The sequence below is a fragment of the Capricornis sumatraensis genome, chromosome 2 (genome assembly GCF_032405125.1).
Source record: "Capricornis sumatraensis isolate serow.1 chromosome 2, serow.2, whole genome shotgun sequence".
NCBI lineage: Eukaryota > Metazoa > Chordata > Mammalia > Artiodactyla > Bovidae > Capricornis > Capricornis sumatraensis.
The window spans coordinates 199,125,864-199,143,951 of NC_091070.1; the positions used below are offsets into that span (position 1 = coordinate 199,125,864).

Here is an 18,088-nt window from a genome sequence, read left to right on the forward strand (position 1 = left end):
CTCCAGCCACAGACCCCCAGCTCCTAACCATGTCTGAAAGGTAAATTTCAGCAAATGACTCCAAACGGTTTCCTTTTCACAAAATGTCTCTCTGGAATACAGAGCCTGGTTTCAGGAGAAGAAAACAGCTTTTCTTTGACTAGAGGGATCCCTTCTCAGTCCCAATAGATAAACTGTGGTTGGATAACTTTCTTTCATCTGGTTGTATTAGAGAAGAAGAGTTCCACCAACGGGCAGCCTGTTTGTTGCAAGTTTCTCTGCGTTACAGGGAAGCCAGCGCTGAGGTCCCCGAGGACCTAGATGCAAGGGCCCAGCTCCCGCCACTCCCAGGTCTCACCCTACCCACCCTCGTAGAGCTTCCAAGTTAGCCATTCTCCAAGAGGAAGCAGAGGAGGCCTCTCTGGAGGGGACCTGGAGTCCATTGCAGCCATTCTGGCAGTACTGGGTTCCTTGGAGCGTTCATTCCATTCAGGGTTTTCTCAATTTGCTTCCCCCTCTGCCTGCAATGCAGGAGGCCCAAGTTCCATCCCTGGGTCGGGAAGATCCCCTGGAGGAGGGCATGGCAACCCACTCCAGTCTTGCCTGGAGAATTCCACGGATAGAGGAGCCTGGTGGGCTATGGTCCATGGGGTTGCACAGTCAGACATGACAGAGCACAGAACAGTTGTCCACCCCCCTGGCTCCATCCTCCGCTCTCCATTCCCTCTGCCGGACCTCATCTTCCACCCGTGATCCTGAAGCGAGGTCCCCCCGGGTCTCCGGCCCCCAGTCACGCCCCGGCACAGCTCCCTCCTCAAGCCTGAGATTCTCAGAGCTTTCCCTTGCCGCCCATCCCTCACCGGGTACACTTGGATGCAGAGCTTCTGCCCTCCTCCTGAGACCCCTGGGGCGTCCTGGCTGAGCTGTGTGCTGCCCCCAGCGGACTGTGCATGGCCCACCCCCACCTTTGTCCTTGCCTCTCTCTCTGAGGGGGAATGGGTGTGAGTGGACATTCGCTGAGTTCCTGCTGTGCCAGCTGCTTACATCCATCACGACCCCCAGGCCTGTCAAGAGTCCCGGAAGTCAGCTTCGCTTGACTAAGGATGAAACTGACACTCAGTGAGGTCAGGTAACTTGCCCAAGGCTGTGTGTCAAATCAGGTTGTTGTTGCTGTTGTTGTTGTTAAGTCGGTCAATCATGTCCGACTCTTTGTGATCCCATGGACTGCAGCACACCAGACTTCCCTCTATTTGACCATCTCCTGGAGCTTGCTCAAACTCATGTCCATTGGGTCGGTGATGCCATCCAACCATCTCATCCTCTGTGGTCCCCTTCTCCTCCTGCTTTCAGTCTTTCCCAGCATCAGGCTCTTTTCTAATGAAGTCGGCTCTTCACATCAAGTGGCCAGAGTATTGGAGTTTTAGCTTCAGTCCTTCAGTGAATATTCAGGATTCAAGTCAGGTAGGGAGTCAGAAGCTGCAGCCAGGTCTGTCGGATGCTGAGAGTCACAGTCGTCCAGCACCATGCAGACGCCCCTGATGTCCTTGCCTGACAAGCGTCTCCCTCCTCCTCCCCTTCCTCCCCACATCGTGTTCCCTGTGCTCCGCCCCCCCCCGCCCCGGCTCCCACAGCCCCCATCCTCACCCCACCCGCACCCTCCATGGGAGCCTCGGGTGCCCCTGTCCTGGCATGCTGTCACACACAGCAGCTCCTCACTTGCGTCTAGGCTGGGAGGCCCTGGGGATCAGAGCTGGGTTGACTTTTCTGGGTCACCAGAGGCCTCGTGAGCGTTTGTTGACCACGTGCATGAGTCAGAGAAGCAGGGAAAGAGTGAGGAGGGGGCTGAAGAGCCGACCAGGACTCCACCTGGAGCAGGCTGGCCCCCCCTCGCCCCTCATTACCCCAAATGTAAACACGATGAAGGAAGTTTAGAGAAGCAGCAGCTCGTGGCAGGGTGATTTATGGGGACCCGAGGAAGGGGTGGGGCATATGTCTGCAGATGGTTGAGCGGCCGTGGTGGAGGCTGTCAGGGAACCCCCTGCGTCTGCCAGCCGGATGGCGGGCAACAGGGCAGTGGCGAGACCAGCAGGGGGCAGGTCAGGGCGCAGTCGATTCCCACGCAGGCTCTGTGCAGGCCACTGCCCCGATCGGTCAGATCTGCGACAGTCCTCGTTTTCTCCTTTTGCACAGTCAGTGCCTTGGCTGTCCTCTGTAGGTCACACCAGCTCTGCTGTCTCCCAGTCCACTGCTGGGCCGCTGGGGGGCGGTGTGTGTGCTCGGGCGTTGGGGGAGGGGGGGAGTTGGATAAACGAGGGAGCAGGGCGCTGGGACCGTCATGAGGGAGGAGGTGCAGGGTAGAGAGCGTTTCCCGAGCTCTGGGCACAGCCGGAAGCCAAGCGCAGAGGTGGACGTCTGTATGTGGTGGACACAGAGCCTTGCGGGTGCCACCACACAGGAGGGGGGGTGCAGGACACACATGAGCAGGGGGTCATTGGCCTTCTGGGCCTCGGTTTCCCCCCGAGGTTTGAGCAGATGGCCCAAGGCCCCGCAGAGGAGGAGAGAACTGTGTCCTCTTGCCCTGGGCCCCTGGGTGGGCTCTGCATACTTCCTGCTGGCCTGCCAGCCTGCCCTGAGGTTCTCCAGCTCAGCTTTCTCGCAGCACAGCCAGGCTGTCTCCCGGGACTAGACAGGGTGCTCAGCGTCTCTTCATGATGCCAGGACCCCATCTGATCAGAGAGCAAGATCACTCAGTGGATAGGAACATATATGAATTTGGGCAGCATCCCCAGCCGCTCCTCGTCATTGCTCTGAGGCTTAGAGTAAAAAGATGGTGCTTATAGAGTGGTGAGCTGGCATTAGGCCACTGGTGACACTCAGGAACAGCTGTCCCCCCGTTGGTGGCTGACTCTCAGAGTCAGGTCTAGGGCACCACTCGCCCCGTCCCCCAGCGGGAAACGGCTCCTTGGCCATCAGTGCACCTCAGGCTTAAATGACCCCCTGGGTGAGCAGCACACAGTTAAACAAGAATGTGATGGCCACGTGCAGCGTGCCCAGCCCACGTCCAGTGCTGGTGGGGACTAGAGCAGGAAGAGCCTTGGATCATGGCCGGGCAGGGGCTGCTCCCAGCTATGGTGCAAGTGAAAGAGCCCTGCAGCCACGGCCAGCCTGCCTGTGCCTGGCAGGGAATCCAGTCAGTGAGGGGAGGACGGTCGGGGACCCTGAGGGGTGAAGTGACCCAAGGAAGCTGAGAGGAAGGTGAAGGCAGTCCTGACAGAGAAGACCATGTGGCCTGGAGGCTGGCGTGGGCCTTAGATATCAGGACAGGGAGCTGTGGGCATACCGGTCACTTTAGACCTCTGCCTGCATCTGCCCGGTCTGCCCAGATGGTTCCAGCCTGACCACATCGCGAGGGCCACGCCAAGCCAGCAGGGCTGCCCATCAGCCAGGCCCTCATGCCTCCAGCTCTATCTCCCGTTTGTCTCCTTGGAGCCCTCTGAGGAGCCCACCTGCTTGTACTGCAAGAGAGCCACAGCCCCAGGACTCCCCAGACCCAGTCCCGGGTGGTTCTTAGGGACCCTCTAGTGCCAGAATGGGGGCCCTCCTCCAGGAAGCCCCACAGTGGGGCCTCAGGGAAGCCAGCTGCCACATCTCAGCCACCAGCCCTACGTTCCTGTGCATCATACCTTCCGCTTCTGCCTGTGATCCCACTTCTGGCTTCTACAGCTCGAAAACACTTTAAAGCCAAGGGTCTGTTTCTGCTCCTTCATTGTACACAGGGAAACTGAGGCCTTGAGGGCAGGACTTGCCCAAAGTCATGCAGGGGACAGGGACCTCGGGCTCTTGCCTTCACCCAGGCAGAGGGCCCTTGCCCACACCAGGGTCCCTGTCAGCTCTGAGCACACCCGGCCCTTGGATCCAGCCGTCTGCAGAGCCTGGGAACACTCGGGGTGTTTGGTTTGGCTTTGAGGCCACTTTGCCATGAGACGATTTTCCCCAGCATGGGCCTGGGGCAGGGCTGGGATCTGGACTGGGGCCTGGGCTTTCTAGAGGGGGCCCAAGAGGTGGGGGCATCTGGAGAAGATTTCTGCCCACTGCGACACACCCCCCCAGCAACCTCACTCCATTTCCCTGGGACTCCTTCCAAACATATAAAACCCCTACTCAGGCTCCAAGGGGGAGCTTGCATCTTTGGTTTTCAAAGTGTGAAAGCAAATGCCTTTGGGTACCTTGTGAGACACAGTTTTCAAGATGCCTATTTGTCTTTCTTCTTAGAGGGGGGCTGGCTGCAGCCAGCCTTGGTTCCCATTCTGGGCATCTCAGGTGGCAGCCCAGCCTCCCTTCTGAGGCCAGCCTTCCTGGCTTCTTGATCTGAAAAAATAGGGCAGCAGCTGAGAGGGACTTTTCCCTAGAAAAGAAAGGGAGGGAAGGGGCTGTGATAGTGGCCCTGCTGGGTATGTGCAAGATCCCCTCCGAAGGCTGAGACCACAGGGGGCGTCCTCTCTGACCCTGGCAAGCCTCCATCCTCAGGTGTGTGAGGTCTCGACAGGAAGCACCACGCTTCACTCCCAGGCACTCCATCTCCGCAGTTAGGGATGGCACCTCAGCCCACCTGAGGCTGGGGAGGCAGACAGTCCATTGCACATCTTCAGGCTCAGTTTCCCCATCTTGGAAATGGGAATAATGAGATGACATATGTATAGCATGGAGCACAGCGTCTGCCAGCATACAGGAAGTGCTCCATACATGGAGGACACTATTAGTGACAGAGATGAAGACACAAAATGTCACAATCATGCTAAAAACAGCCAATGCCATATAGCAGTCCCAGTGTACCAGGCATTGTTTTGTACATAATGCCTCATGTACAAAACCCACTCAAGCCTCATGTGCAGAACTAGGTGCCAATGGCAGTGTGAGGAGTGAGAAATATGAAAGGCTTCATAGGAGCTTCAACTCTTCCAGGGGTCTTGGGGCTTGGAGGACAGATCAAAGAGGTGAGGGGACATGGAATTAGGCCTTCAAAGGTGAGTCAGAAAATGGCAGGACATTAGATGTGGCTGGGGAGGGTAGTGTTCCTGAGAGAGCCCGGGAAGGGGAGGTCAGCCCACACCAAATCATGTGAGAGGTCTCAGGTGCTCCGAAGGCTGGCACAGGGTGGGAGGCAGGACAGGCCAGACTTGGGGGGTGGTCATAAGGAACATCCGAAGCCGTCTGCCCCCTCTTTCTTGTGCCACCCACAGAGTCTCTGTCCAGAAACACCTTCCTGCCATCCATGGCACATGTGCGCCCTCCTCTCCTGATTAGGTCGCTGGGAATTTCTAAAGACAGGAACACACAGGTAACAACTGTAGAGTCCAGGGTGAGAAGATATGGTGGGTTCCTGCAGCCACAGCATGACTCGGAGTAGAACAGAGATGGAGGGTCAGGGCAGAGAGTGACAAGCCCCTTCACTGCCGAGTACACACACTGATCAGAAGTCCTGATTCATGTACAGACAAGGATGTGCTTGAAACCCATGGGCTCCTCTGCCCCTCCCCCACCCCCCACCGAGGCTAAGCCAGGGTGGGTGCGAGGGTCTGGCTGGGACAGAGATGAGGCTGGGCTGCAGCAGTGATGGTTACAGGGCTCACCACAGTGATGTGGCCAGTGGTTGGGGTCTCATGCCCAGCACGTGAGGACACAGCCAAGATGGCACAGGGACTCCTGGCTGATGTGGGGCGTGAGCAGCCCATCACGGAGAGGGGTAAGCACTGGGGAGCCGGCAGTGTTCTACAGGGAGGAGGCTTCCTGTTCTGCAGACAGCCACAGAGGGCCAGGCTCCCTGCCAAGCTGTCAGCTGCTAGGGAGCACCCACTGGGGGCCCAGTTCAGATCCCGCCCCTGCTGTGGGTCCTGGAGCGAGTTATTAACGCTTACCCTCTTTGTGACTCTGTTTCTTCACAAGTAAAATGGGATAATGGTCTTGCCTGCTTCATAGTGCTGTCTTGAGGATTAGCAGTGCCCTACTGATGCTAGGAAAGATTGAGGGCAGAAGGAAAAGAGGGCATCAGAGGATGAGATGGCTGGATGGCATCACTGATGCAATGGACATGAACTTGGGCAAACTTGGGAGATGGTGAGGGACAGGAGGCCTGGTGTGCTACAGTCCATGGGTGGCAAAGATGTGGACGCAACCGGGTGACTGAACAGCAGCAGCGTGCTGGCACAGCTGTCGCAGGGCCCTTAGTGCGTAAGTGCTCTTCTCACCACTGGAGACGCCCTCAGCCATAAGCAAGCTGGCCTCGCCGCCTTCACAGTGTCACCCCTTCTGCAAGGCCATCCTGGCTCCACACTGGGCTGGGGCCTCTCTGCGTGTCCCTGGCCTTTCCCTCCCAGCCTTGACCTTCTAGGCTGATGGGGCTTGTCAGATCCTCCACCTGCATCTCCATCTGCCTTCCGGTGCCTGGGGCTGCACAGGGCAGGGGTAGGTCCATCACCTGTGGGGTCCAGTGCTTTCCTTTATCCGGAGCCCTCTCCCTCTTGGTCTCTCTTTGTTACGCCTCCCTCCTTGTCCTGTGTCCTCCCCAGTCCCTGCCTTGCTCTCTGCCCCTCTCTTTCTTCATCATTTCCTATCTCCCCCGGACCTGAGCCGGTAACCTGGTCCCGGCCCCTCGCCCTCCCCTCTAATTCCCAGTTCCACCAAGTGCTGGCCTCGGCCCGCCAATTCCTTCGGTACTTCACCTCTTTTTATTTCTCTGTCTCACTCTCTTGTCTCTGTCCTTCCATGTCTCTTTCACTTGGGCTCTCTTGAGCCAGGAACCTCACCTGTGACCTCCCAAACTGGCTTCTATTTTGATCAGTTCATGAGTGATCACCTTCACCAGCACTCGCTGTGATTGTGCAGAGTGAGGTCACCAGGGTTCCTGCCCCCAGAGGCACCGCCCCACTCCCTCTCTGAGCTGGCCTTGTGGAGCCTCAGTTTTCTCATCTGGTGAGACCGAGGAGCATTTGTTTAGAGGACCAGAGATACTGCTGGTAGCAAAGTGTAGACTCCCAGTAGGTGCTCAGTTAACAGTGGCTGCTGTCTGTGTACTGTTTTTTCTGTTTATTTCAGGCTGGGGAGGGGAGGGCCGCAGGAAGCCCAGGGCCCCTGCGTACATAAGTGTGAGGACTGCCTGCCGCAGTGTGGCTCCAGATGGATCTCTCCCAAAACACTTCACTGCTTTCTGCCCGGGACTCAGTTCTCTTGAGTGGTCACACTGGAGGCTGGCTGTGTGGCTCTGGGCTGCTCACATTCCGTGTCTGAGCCCTCTGTTTCCTTCTCCATTTTATGAGGGAAGAAAACCCAGATTCAACAAAAAGTTGGATCTGAACTCTAAGACGACAGCCCAGGACAAGGCTATTGAGCGGCCGTTCCACATTCCATGTGTCTCTCTCCCTCCAGCACCACAGCCTCGCCACCCCCACAGCCCTTCCAGACCACGCACAGCTCCGGGACCGCCAAGCCCCCCTTCCAGCTCTCCGACCCACTCCAGCAGCAGGAAGAGCCAGCACCCGCCAGCAGCTCAGCGCCCGGCCGCTCCCTGGCCGCCCTGCGCTTGCTCCCTGCCGTTGCTGCCAGCATAGTAGCCTCCTTCCTGCTGCACACCCTTGGACCCCCCTGACCTCGGCCGCATGCCTGCCCGGAGCAGAGAAAGAAGCCAGAGAAACCGACGGGAAGGTCTGCAGCCACACCCACTGCCCCTGCCACCCTCCAGGGGTGCTTGACACCTCTCGGGCAGTCCCGATGGGATCCGTTAAAACACTAGAGCTTTATTGTACCTGACTTACATCTTCTTTTTTGTAGAAGGATCTTAATTTCCCATAGTGCTATGGGGCTCTTTTGTAAAATATGTGTCCATATTAAAAAAGAAAAATGTATTTATTCTACTGATAAAACTATTTTTATGTGGCCGATGTTAATAACTAGCCCCATCACCAACCCAGGAGGTGAACCCAGGTTGCCAGGACAACTGCGACCTTGCAGGGACTGTGGCTTTGAACTGGCTAGCTCCTGGATCAGTGGAGTCCTCCAGCATGCTGGTTTGGCTTCTCCCACCATGGGGTCCTCAGAGGGAGAGGCAGGCAGACAGGCTTAGCTTTTGTGAAACTGGACTTGGGAGCCAGAGATGTGAACGCTGACGGTCCTTCCTTCCCCTGGATGCATCCTGGGGCTGGGAAGGTACTTTAGGAAAGAGAATGCTGCTATTTTGAAAACCCTGAGTGTCTGTGAACTGGCCCTCCAGAACTCTTGGTAAGTGTTCCGACCAAAGCACTGGGGTGGGGGAAGGGCTGTTGGCGCTGAGGGAGGTGGACCCCCCAGCCCCAAGTGACAGATGGTTAAACTGAGATGGTTAAACTCACCAAAGAAAAGGCGGTTGCCCAAGGTCACAAAGCAAGTGGGAGATCCGGGGTGTGAGTCTAGACGCCCCCTGTTCTGGCTGGTATCATTAATCCATCTCGGCTTATAGGAGAGGCTGTTGAAGTCATGACCAAATGGAGTGAGCTGAGCCAAAGGACAGGAGCACAGAAGTGCAGTTTTAGAGACAGGGCCTCTAGGAATTCCATGGTAATGATACTCATAATGAGAGCTGCCATTAGCTCAAAGTCTGGCAGGCATTTTGCACACTCACTTTATCACGGATCCTCACACCAGTTCTGTGAGATGTGATTGTCCCCATTTCACAGATGAGGAAACTGAGCCCCTGTACGAGATAAAGGGACTTGTTCAGTGTTCCCCAGCCAGCACCTGGCCCTAGATCAGGGTGACTCAAAAGCAACACTTGTCTCTTGGACCATGTCTGTCAGGTTCTCTGTGCAGAGGAAAGTTCCAAGAGAGGCAGATCCCACCAAATGGGCCAGCACACGCTTCTTACTGCAGCCAAAGAGACCGCTTGGCTACAGTCATCATGTTGGTCCCTCCAGCCAAAGGGCTCTGGCAGCAGGCTCTGCCACGTGTCCCATGCCCCAGCTTGTCTTATCCTGGAGCCAATGAGAGACTTTCCTGCCAAATCAGTGAAGCTGGAGGATAGTTGTGATGGGCCTGCAGAGACAGAGCAGCCAAACGGGGGCAGGCAGGCCACCGAGACTCAGAGAAGCTGACCAGCTCCTCTGTCCCCAGGGTGACAGCCAAGAAGACAGAGGGCCCAGGTTGGCTGCGTCCCAGCCCTGGACCCTCACTGGGCTGGCAGCTCATTAGTTGCAGAGTCCTGGAACGCAAGAGCGGAAAGGACCCTCATTCGACAGAAAAGAACAGTGAGAAGATAGGCCCAGAGAGGCGAGGTACTTCCCCAAGGCTGCACAGCTGGGCAGGCCTGCTGACGCTAGCTCAGTGTTCCTCAGCGACGTCGCACCATGGGCTTCCCTAGCAGGCCTGGTAGTGTCTGATTAGCATCAGTGCCATTGTGCCCAGCCTGGCAGCTGCCTCCTATCTGAGACAGTAGGGTTCTGGGCAACTCATTGGATGGTCAGAAGCCCCAGGGGCATCTTGGCAGGCAGCTGAATTCTTTTCAGTTCTGACCCAAATGAATATGTTTGAACTTGAGACCTGGCAGGAGCCCTGAGCTCTGCTCCACAGGGTCCAGCCCAGCCCTGTGGGTACCACACTGTAAACTGAACTTGACCCCGGCCAAGGCTGGAGTCCATTTATCCTTGGCAGAAATGTGACTTCCTATTTCTGAGCCGGAAGGGGCTTAGCTGACTTTTAAAGCAGGCTCAGAAGGCCTGTTGGACATCAAATAGATGGCGCAGAGTGCTATTTGGATGAGATAAGTGTAAAGGAATTAGAAACACAGAGGCCAGATTTCCCTCTGTTCAGGGCAGAGTGTGGCATGAGATGTATTGAGATGGAGCCTGAGGTTAATTAGAGATGAAGCACTTGGTAAACAGTCCAAGCACCTGACCGCATGCCCAGATCTGTGCCAGGCATGGGGCCAAAGAGGTAAATTAATGCAGTGTGTGATTATCAAACACACACAGTGCCAGGCTCTGTGCTGGGGCCAAATCTAGCCGCCTTCCTTGGCCTAGAGAAGTTCATCATCAAAAGGCAACAAGCAGCCCAATCCCAGGTTCTTAGAAGGAACTTTACAGGTCATTCTGTCCAGGCCCTGCCACAGGCAGGTTCCCCAGATCCCTCCTCTGAGCAGGTTGGGAGATCCCAAGCTCTCCCTCCACCAAGTACTCAAGTGTTTAAAGAAAGCCACATGGGCCGCAGACGGATGGGCTGCCTGATCAGGTAGACACATGCTGATGGGACAGCCAGAGCCAGTGTGAGTTAGACATCTGCAGCCCACATCCACTGTTCCCTGAGGAACCACCACTGGCCAGGATTTGAAACTTACATCCCTCAAGTCCCCCCAAGCAGTAGAGAACTTGCTGACTTATACTTCCAAAGACCAGAGGCATATGGACAGAAATCTGCACAGCTGGGGCATTTGAATTCTCTCTTCCTGGGCCAGGGAACCATCATTCCATCCGCAGTCACTCACGTGATTTGGAATAATCCAGCCACCACTGCTGACATTTTTTTCCGGCATATGATATGTGCCTCTCCTCACAAAATGCTCCTGTTTCTCTGAGAGCATTGTTAAGATCCTAAATCCTTGGCTTAGGACTCTTACCTTTGACCTTGAGGCAGGCAGAGGAGATCAAGGACTGAGGGCCGGCGTGTTCCTGGTGGCCCTGGGTCCTGTCCCCCAGAACGGCTGACGGAATGACCTAGGGGCTTTCTAGGTCAGGTCAGCATGGCCCTGTCTCCTGATCTCCCTCCAGGCCGTTCTGAGCACCAGCAACCCTGTGAAGGCCGGGACCACGAAGGCGTACAAGTCAAGCTGCAGGAAGCTGCAGCGGGCCGCCAAGGGCCCCACCAGCTCTGAGCGCCAAAGATCTGGAGTCTATGAAGCGTAGCCAGACTGAAGCATATTTGTCCTTCCCACGACAGACAGGCTGTTTCACATATGCTGTTTCCCAGGCCTGGAAATGCCTTTCTTTCACCCCTAACTGCTCATCCTTTGAGGATCAACTCAGATATCACATCCTCTAGGAAGCCCTCTGCACTGACTGTGTCTCTGCTCTCCTATCATACTGTGAGCTCCTCAGTGGCAAGGGTCTTGTGAATTCATCCCTGTATCCTCACTGAACACAAAAATGCCACCCAAGAGATGTGCAGAGAAGGACGGAGGAAGAAAGGAGTGAATGAGGAAGGAAAGGAGAGAGGCAGACCTTAGTTCTGCTGGTAGAAGGATCTCCGCAAAGCCAAAGCTGTCGTAAGATGGCAGGTGTCCCCAGAAGTGGTGAGTTTCCCATCAGGAGTGGTGTGTGCGCAGGGGCAGTTGGCCCACTGGCTGGAGATGTGGTAGGAGAGCTGAAGTCTTGGCAAGGCAGTGGGGTAGGGTCCCTCCTGGCTCTTTAATACTCAGGTTCTTTGAACACTGTTATTTTTCCAAAAATTCATCTAAGCAGCCAAAAAAATCACCCGAGCTGGCTCTCTAAACCAGTAAGTTTCAGAAATCAGTCTAGCCTCACTCCCCCCACCCTCCACCCCCATTCTTTAACAGCCCAGCTGGGCCTGACATGAATTGGCATGCTTGCCTGCTGCCCTGGGGCAGGGGGACTTCTGGGCAGTGGGGCAAGGCTGAACCGGAACCCAAGCCCCTACTCCCAGCCCAGAACTCCTTCCCTCCCTGCCCCGCCCCAACACTGAGGGAGAAAAAAGGGGGGGGCCTGAGAACCGACTGAGCCTTCCCAGGCCCTTTCCCAGGAGCATCAGCACACCCTGAGCTTTCCCTCGTGTGTGTGTGTTTAGTCGTGTCCGACTCTGCAACCCTTTGGACTGTGGCCCGCCAGGTTCCTCTGTCCATGAGATTTTCCAGGCAGGAATACTGGAGTGGCTTGCCATTTCCTCCTCCAGGGGCTTATCCTGACCCAGAGATTGAACCCACGTCCCCTGCGTCTCCTGCATTCCTGGCAGACTCTTTACCGATGAGCCACTGGGGGGCCTCTCAGCTCTCCCTGCTCTTTCTCCGAGTGTAGGCTCTTCCTTGCCAGAGATAGCCTAGAGAGTCCTCCACTTTGCTGAGTGACCTTGGGCAAGTCCCCGCCCCTCTCTGAGCCTCCATCTCCTTATCTGTCACATGGAGACTTTGTTTCCTGCTTGGGGAATGCCACGTGCAATCTTGGGGCTCCACAAAGGTGAGGCATTCCCCCCTCCCCAGCCCTGTGCTCAGCTTTCCTCCCAGCACCTGAGGGCTGCCACGGGATCAGGAGCATGTGGCAGGCAAGGAAGGTGACAGAGTAGCGCGCCTCGAAGGGCCCCTCCATCCCAAGTCCCACTGCGGGAAAGTGGACTTTTGAATAAGACTCTCAGTCTAAGAAGTTTCTGGCGGGGCTCTCAGCCATCTTGGGCCCCCAGTGGCTGGGGTGGCAGGGGCTGACTCCTGGTCAAGGGATGTTCTAGCCCAGAGCAAGGGAAGCCAGAGCCCCTGTGCCAATCCTGGGCCTCAAAGAGCTTGCAGGGCGTCCCGGCCCGACTCTCACTGTGTGACACAGCTTCAGATCATAATGTATTGGAAAGGTATTCCTGATGTTGCGCTTTTAATCACCTCTTCCTCTCACCTCTGTGAATTATCCTGAAGAGTTCTTTAAGAATATAATAGAAGACAAAGAAAGATGCTATTAATGTTATTTTGCCAAGAATATTTTTGTAGCATAATATATTAATAAAAGATATGATGACTTCCACGTGACAGTGTCTCTGCATGCCGATGGCTCCCCTCCTCCCGCAGGGGGCCGTGTGGGGAGTCACCTTTGCTCAGAGGGCCAGCACCTGAGGCGGTGGTGCAGAGGACCTAGCATGGGCCCATTTTCCATGTAAAAATTCAGGCAGGTTCTGGGAGGGTGTTCGGGCAGGGGTCCAGCGGCTTGAGAGACCTCACACCACGTGGGGTCCGTGGAGCCCACTCCAGCTTTGTTCATCTGAACAATCAACCCGGAACCTGGCTTCACCCGTGGGGCCCCCTCGCTCACTTCTCACTCATCAGCACCTACTGATTCAACTTTGTTAACACCCTCACCTCTCTCCCTCCCCCGGCGCCAGCCTAGCCCAGGTGTCCTCACTCTCCCTTACCAACCAGGGCTGTGTGCTCTCTGGCCCACTCTCCACCCCCCACCCCCTACAAGCCCGGCAGCCCAAGTGAACTCTATAAACCACAACAACAACCACAAACCTCCCCGGCTTTTTCAAATTACTGTTCCTAGTACACAAGTCAAGGTCACACAAGGCGCTCTGATAACCTCAACCTGCCCGTGTCCCCAGCATGAAATTCACATCTCACCCATTCCCCTCCTGGTTTCTAGCACTGCAGGACTGCAGGTTGTCTCCGTGTGTTTTCAACTCACCCTAACTGTCTCCATCCTCTGCCTTTGCACACACTTTCCCCCCATGCTCCTTGTCTTTCTGTATCTCTCCCCCTCATTCATTGTTCTTGTACCTCCTGCACAGCCCAGCTCCAGCGGTATCTGCTCCACGAGGCTTCCCTTAATCCTCAAGCTGCATCAGCCCTTCTGTCCCTCCGGCCCCACAGCACCCCATTTACTGTGCACCTGGGTTGTGCAGAAATGACCTGCATGTGGCTGTCCTTCCTCTTGACTTCCTGAGGCAGGCGCCGTGGTTGGTCATCTCTGTATTGTCAAGGCACAGGATTTGACATCTAGTGAGTGCTCATGGAAGAAAGACACAGTCAGTGAAGGAGGGGAGGAAGAAGGATGGGAGGCAAGACTTTGGGTAAACGATAGAGCTTTTATATCAGATATCACAGTGTTAGCTGGCTAGGATCTGCACAAGGTGACCGTACTGTAAGGGTCCACCCGGGAAGAGGCGTGGCCCCTGGGACTCGGTGGCAGAAGGGGGCAGGTCACCTAGAGGTTTGGGGTGGGCCAAGTTTCTAGTTTTGAAATCCCAGAGCCTTCACCAGAGCCAGTTCATTGACGATGTTAATGAGCCCTTGCTGGCTCCTATAATAACGTGGACTGCACTTGGGCGGCCCGTCCACGAGACAGGTGACAAGATGCAACTGCAAGCAAATGCTTACTGAGCATCTATTATGCATCAGACAGTGTTCCAAGCATTTCTGTCTTATTTTATTCTCACAACTCTTCTTCCTTATCTCTGTTTTATAGATGAAATAACTGAGAGAGAGAAAGAGAGAGAGAGAGGTTAAGTAACTTGTTCACAATCACACAGCTTATAAATGCTGGAGCCAGGATTGCAACCCAAGTAGTTAAGCTTCCGGACTGTTTCCTTAACCTTTACTCAAGCTCTGCTGTGCTGGCTACAGCCTGTGAGGTGAGCAAGGAGGCCGCTGCCTCCCCCATTTCACAGGGCAGTGGGTGAGGTTAGGTCCCACCCGAGGCCCAATGCCTCTTCTGTGTCCTGGAGCCAGCCCAGACCTCTCTCCCACCCATTGACTCTGGACAGAGCTCCTGATAGGAAGCCTCCTGCTCCCCACCCACCCTCTGCCCCACCGTGATGGTCTTTAGAGTTGGCATCAATAGTGTAAATATCACAGCTGTAGCCTGTGACCTTGTGTTTTCTGCCCCTCCAGCTCTGGTTGTACTCAGGAAAGGAACCCATCATCTACCTGCCTAGACACTCAGTGGGAAAGGGAGCCCTTGTCCTTCCTTGGGGGATGTAGTCCTCAGTTCAAGAAGCTACGGCCTAGGAATGGGGTCTCAGACACTATGGACTGAGTGACCCAGGGGACCAGGGACTCATCAGAGCCCCTGACACCTTGCTCTCCATATGGCAGCAGGTGGCAAGAGGGGAGACCCCGTGTTTATACCTGGTACACTCACGTGTTTGCACCTCCTTTCCTGGGAGCCTTGCCCACCTCTCCTGCCCTGAGCTCTGGACAGGCTCCTGTTGACATGCTTTTCCTGGGAGAAACCAGATGCTCCTTCTGATAGTAGATCATTAGATTCGGGAGAACCCCATCTCAGCCCCACCTCTCTGTAGAGTGGCCCCAGATAAGAGGCTTTCTCCATACAGCTACAAAGATCAGAGCTGGGTCCAGGGAGAAAACTACAGGGGGTGCGGAAGAGCTTCAGAACCAGGACGCAACGCTGAGGAGGCAGAGGAGGGTTCTCTGACTCTGGGAGGTGTGTGCGAGGGGCCGGGGTGTCTCATGGAGAAGTGATCCCACCCCAGGATAAAGGCGGGCTAGTTGGCCATCTCTAGCTCCCTCTGACTCGGACTCTTCTTTTTGATCTCTTCCCCTCTGGGCCCTTGCTCCCCCTCCATCTTTCTATGTCCCTCGAGGCCCCTCCTTCCTGGCCCTGAGCATCCAGGGCCCTGTAGCCAACCCTGCAGCGGCGCAGTGTCCACTGCAACGGAACCTGTACTGGGGACCGCAGGCCCGGCGCTGCAATCTCTGCTGCTGCCAGCGCTGTGGCCGCGGGCAAGCTCCGCCCCTCTCTGGACCTGTCTCCTTATTTACATGAAAGGAGGCGGAGCCGATTGTGGTCACTAAAATTCCTTTGAGAAAGAGCAACCTCCGTTTTCATGTGGAGATATTCCTCTGTGGGTGCCTGAGGTAGGAAGGAAAACTACCGCCCTCTCCCACCTCAAAGGAGGTGAAGGGGAAGATGATCTTTATGACCAGGGGAACAATTCTGTCATGCTGCTTCTGAAAGGGAGAACAAGAGGAGGGAAGAGGAGCGAGGAACTGGGAAGACAGAGAAACCGAGGGAAGTAGGCACAGCACCTCCTAGGCAGAGAGAAAGCGTGCAGATAACAGTCATTTCCTGGCACCTCCTAGGCAGAGAGAAAGCGTGCAGATAACAGTCATTTCCTGGCACCTCCTAGGCAGAGAGAAAGCGTGCAGATAACAGTCATTTCCTGACTGCAGCCAGAACCCCACCTCCATCTGCTCTGCCAATCCCAAGTAGAGTCTCCATGGCTTGAGAAGATGTGGGATGAGGGGACCACAGGAGGGGCTGTTCGCTGCCAGTTGGCATGGAGTGAAGCAGAGGTGGTGAGGTCAAACAACAGAGAACTGGAAGCCAAGAGGGCCACCTCCCTGAGTATAAGCCCCAGGGAATCCACTGACTCTGGGAGGGTCTGAACGTCAGCCATGGAGCTGATGTCCAGGACGATCTTAATCAGGGCTATTGGAGCCAGAATGTTCTGGCCATGTCTGGGTTATGAGTGGACACAAATCACAAGCTTAGATCTGCCCACCTTGGGCTCCCATGAGTTGAGGGTTTGGGGAGCTTCAGGGCTCACTGAATGGTCCAGGAATCAGCCTCCCCTCTCCCTACCTCATCATTACACGCACACCACCCCGCCACCGGACTGCTGCAGCAGGGGCAGCACCCTGGCCGGGCCGATTCCTGGCAGGGTGGAGCTGGGAGGTGTGAGAAGAGTTGGGGACCTCCATCTGCAACTCGCCACAGCCAGGAAGCCAGCCGGGCCAGCCACTGTTAAACGGCACCATAAAAAGAAATTATTTTTCAGAAAATATTCATAAAACCCTGTTTTATGTCAGTTCTGGGCTTGCAAACCAGTTCCTATGCTTTCTCTCTTTGTATTTTCCATTTCTTCCTCCCTGATCAGTCACAAAAAAAGAACGATAAAATTTCCAGCCTGGAGACACAAGTCCCCAGACAAGGATTGGAGAGTCACAGGCTTCCCAGATGATCCCTCCCTAGTTTCCACCTGCCTCCTGTTCCCTGAGACTCAGGAAGCGTGGAAGGAGGACGGAGCAGGATGGTAACAGGGAGAGAGGAGAGGAACACAGGAGGAGACAGGCGGACAAGAGAGGAAACTGACAGAAGATGGAGTGAGGATCCAGGAGTGAGGGGTCAGCAGAAAGAGGGACAGAAGAGGGAGAGGCAGACAGACTGTGCTGCAGAGCGAGGAAGAGGAGGGAAAGGCAGTCAGAAGAGGCTCGGGAGGACAGAAAGAAAAACGCCAATGGGGAGAATCCAAGGGGAGAGGGACCAGACCGCCTGGAGTCGGCACACAGCAGGGTCTCAGCGAAAGCAAGGCAGCACGGCGTGGGTTGCCAGCACAGACTGCTGCCTAGGATGAGGGGCCAAGACACACAGACCTCTAGAGACACTCTTGGGAGCAAGCATCCTCCTCCACACAGGGAGACTTGAAAAACACAAATTCCCTGCTTGAGTCCTCCAGTTCAGGAGAGCAGCCCCCTCACCCTTCATCCTTCAACAAAGATTCTTCAGGCTCAGCAGCAGTCACGGGCTGGTCTTCAGGGGTCCTGGGGCCTGGTCCTGACCTTGCCCCCACTTCCAGGGAGTCCCTCTCTCAGCCTCATTTCCCTCATCTCTATAATGGGCATAATAAACACAGTTCTGGCACAGGTTACAATAAGGTTGCAATGAGATAGTGGATGGAAACCAAACCCCAATACATGGTTAGTTGTTACTGCTGCCCCTGCAGGCTGCAGAGTCCAGCAGCTAGGTGCAGAGTCGGGAAGTGGCCGCTGCCGCTGGAGGCCCGCAAGGGTTTCAGCCCTGGAGGTGAGGTCCAGGCACAGCCAAGGGCAGTGGCCCAAGTGGTGGGCAGGCGCAGACCTGGACTACCTCACTGCGTACATTTAGAAGCTGGTGCTTTATCAGATAGGTAATTGGAGCCAACGGGTCAGTTAGGCTAGAGCACGTCATCCAAGTTTTCTGTTCCCCTGGCATTATGGTATTTGATTTTGCAAGTCACCCTGGCTCCAAAATCACTGCAGATGGTGAGTGCAGCCATGAAATTAAAAGGCTCCTTGGAAGAGAAGCTATAACAAACCTAGACAGCATATTATAAAGCAGAGACATTATTTTGCCAACAAAGGTCTGTATAGTCAAAGCTATGGTTTTTCCAGTAGTCATGTATGGATGTGAGAGTTGGACCATAAAGAAGGCTGCATGCCGAAGAATTGATGCTTTTGAACTGTGATGTTGGAGAACACTCGAGAGTCCCTTGGACTGCAACGTGATCAAACCAGTCAATCTTAAGGGAAGTCAACCCTGAATAATCTTTGGAAGGAGTGATGCTAAAGCTAAAACTGCAATACTTTGGCCACCTGATGCAA

At 55.3% G+C, this 18,088-nt stretch overlaps 1 protein-coding gene across 1 annotated transcript in view; it reads left to right on the forward strand.

Moving 5' to 3' along the window:
* TRABD2B (TraB domain containing 2B) overlaps positions 1-7,804 on the forward strand; it is a 232,687-nt gene extending 224,883 nt beyond the window's left edge. The window contains exon 7 of the mRNA XM_068966341.1: positions 7,402-7,804. Within this exon, the coding sequence (XP_068822442.1) occupies positions 7,402-7,621 (220 nt within the window). The 3' untranslated portion in view covers positions 7,622-7,804. The remainder of the gene's footprint in view (positions 1-7,401) is intronic.
* The last annotated feature ends 10,284 nt before the right edge of the window (positions 7,805-18,088 follow it).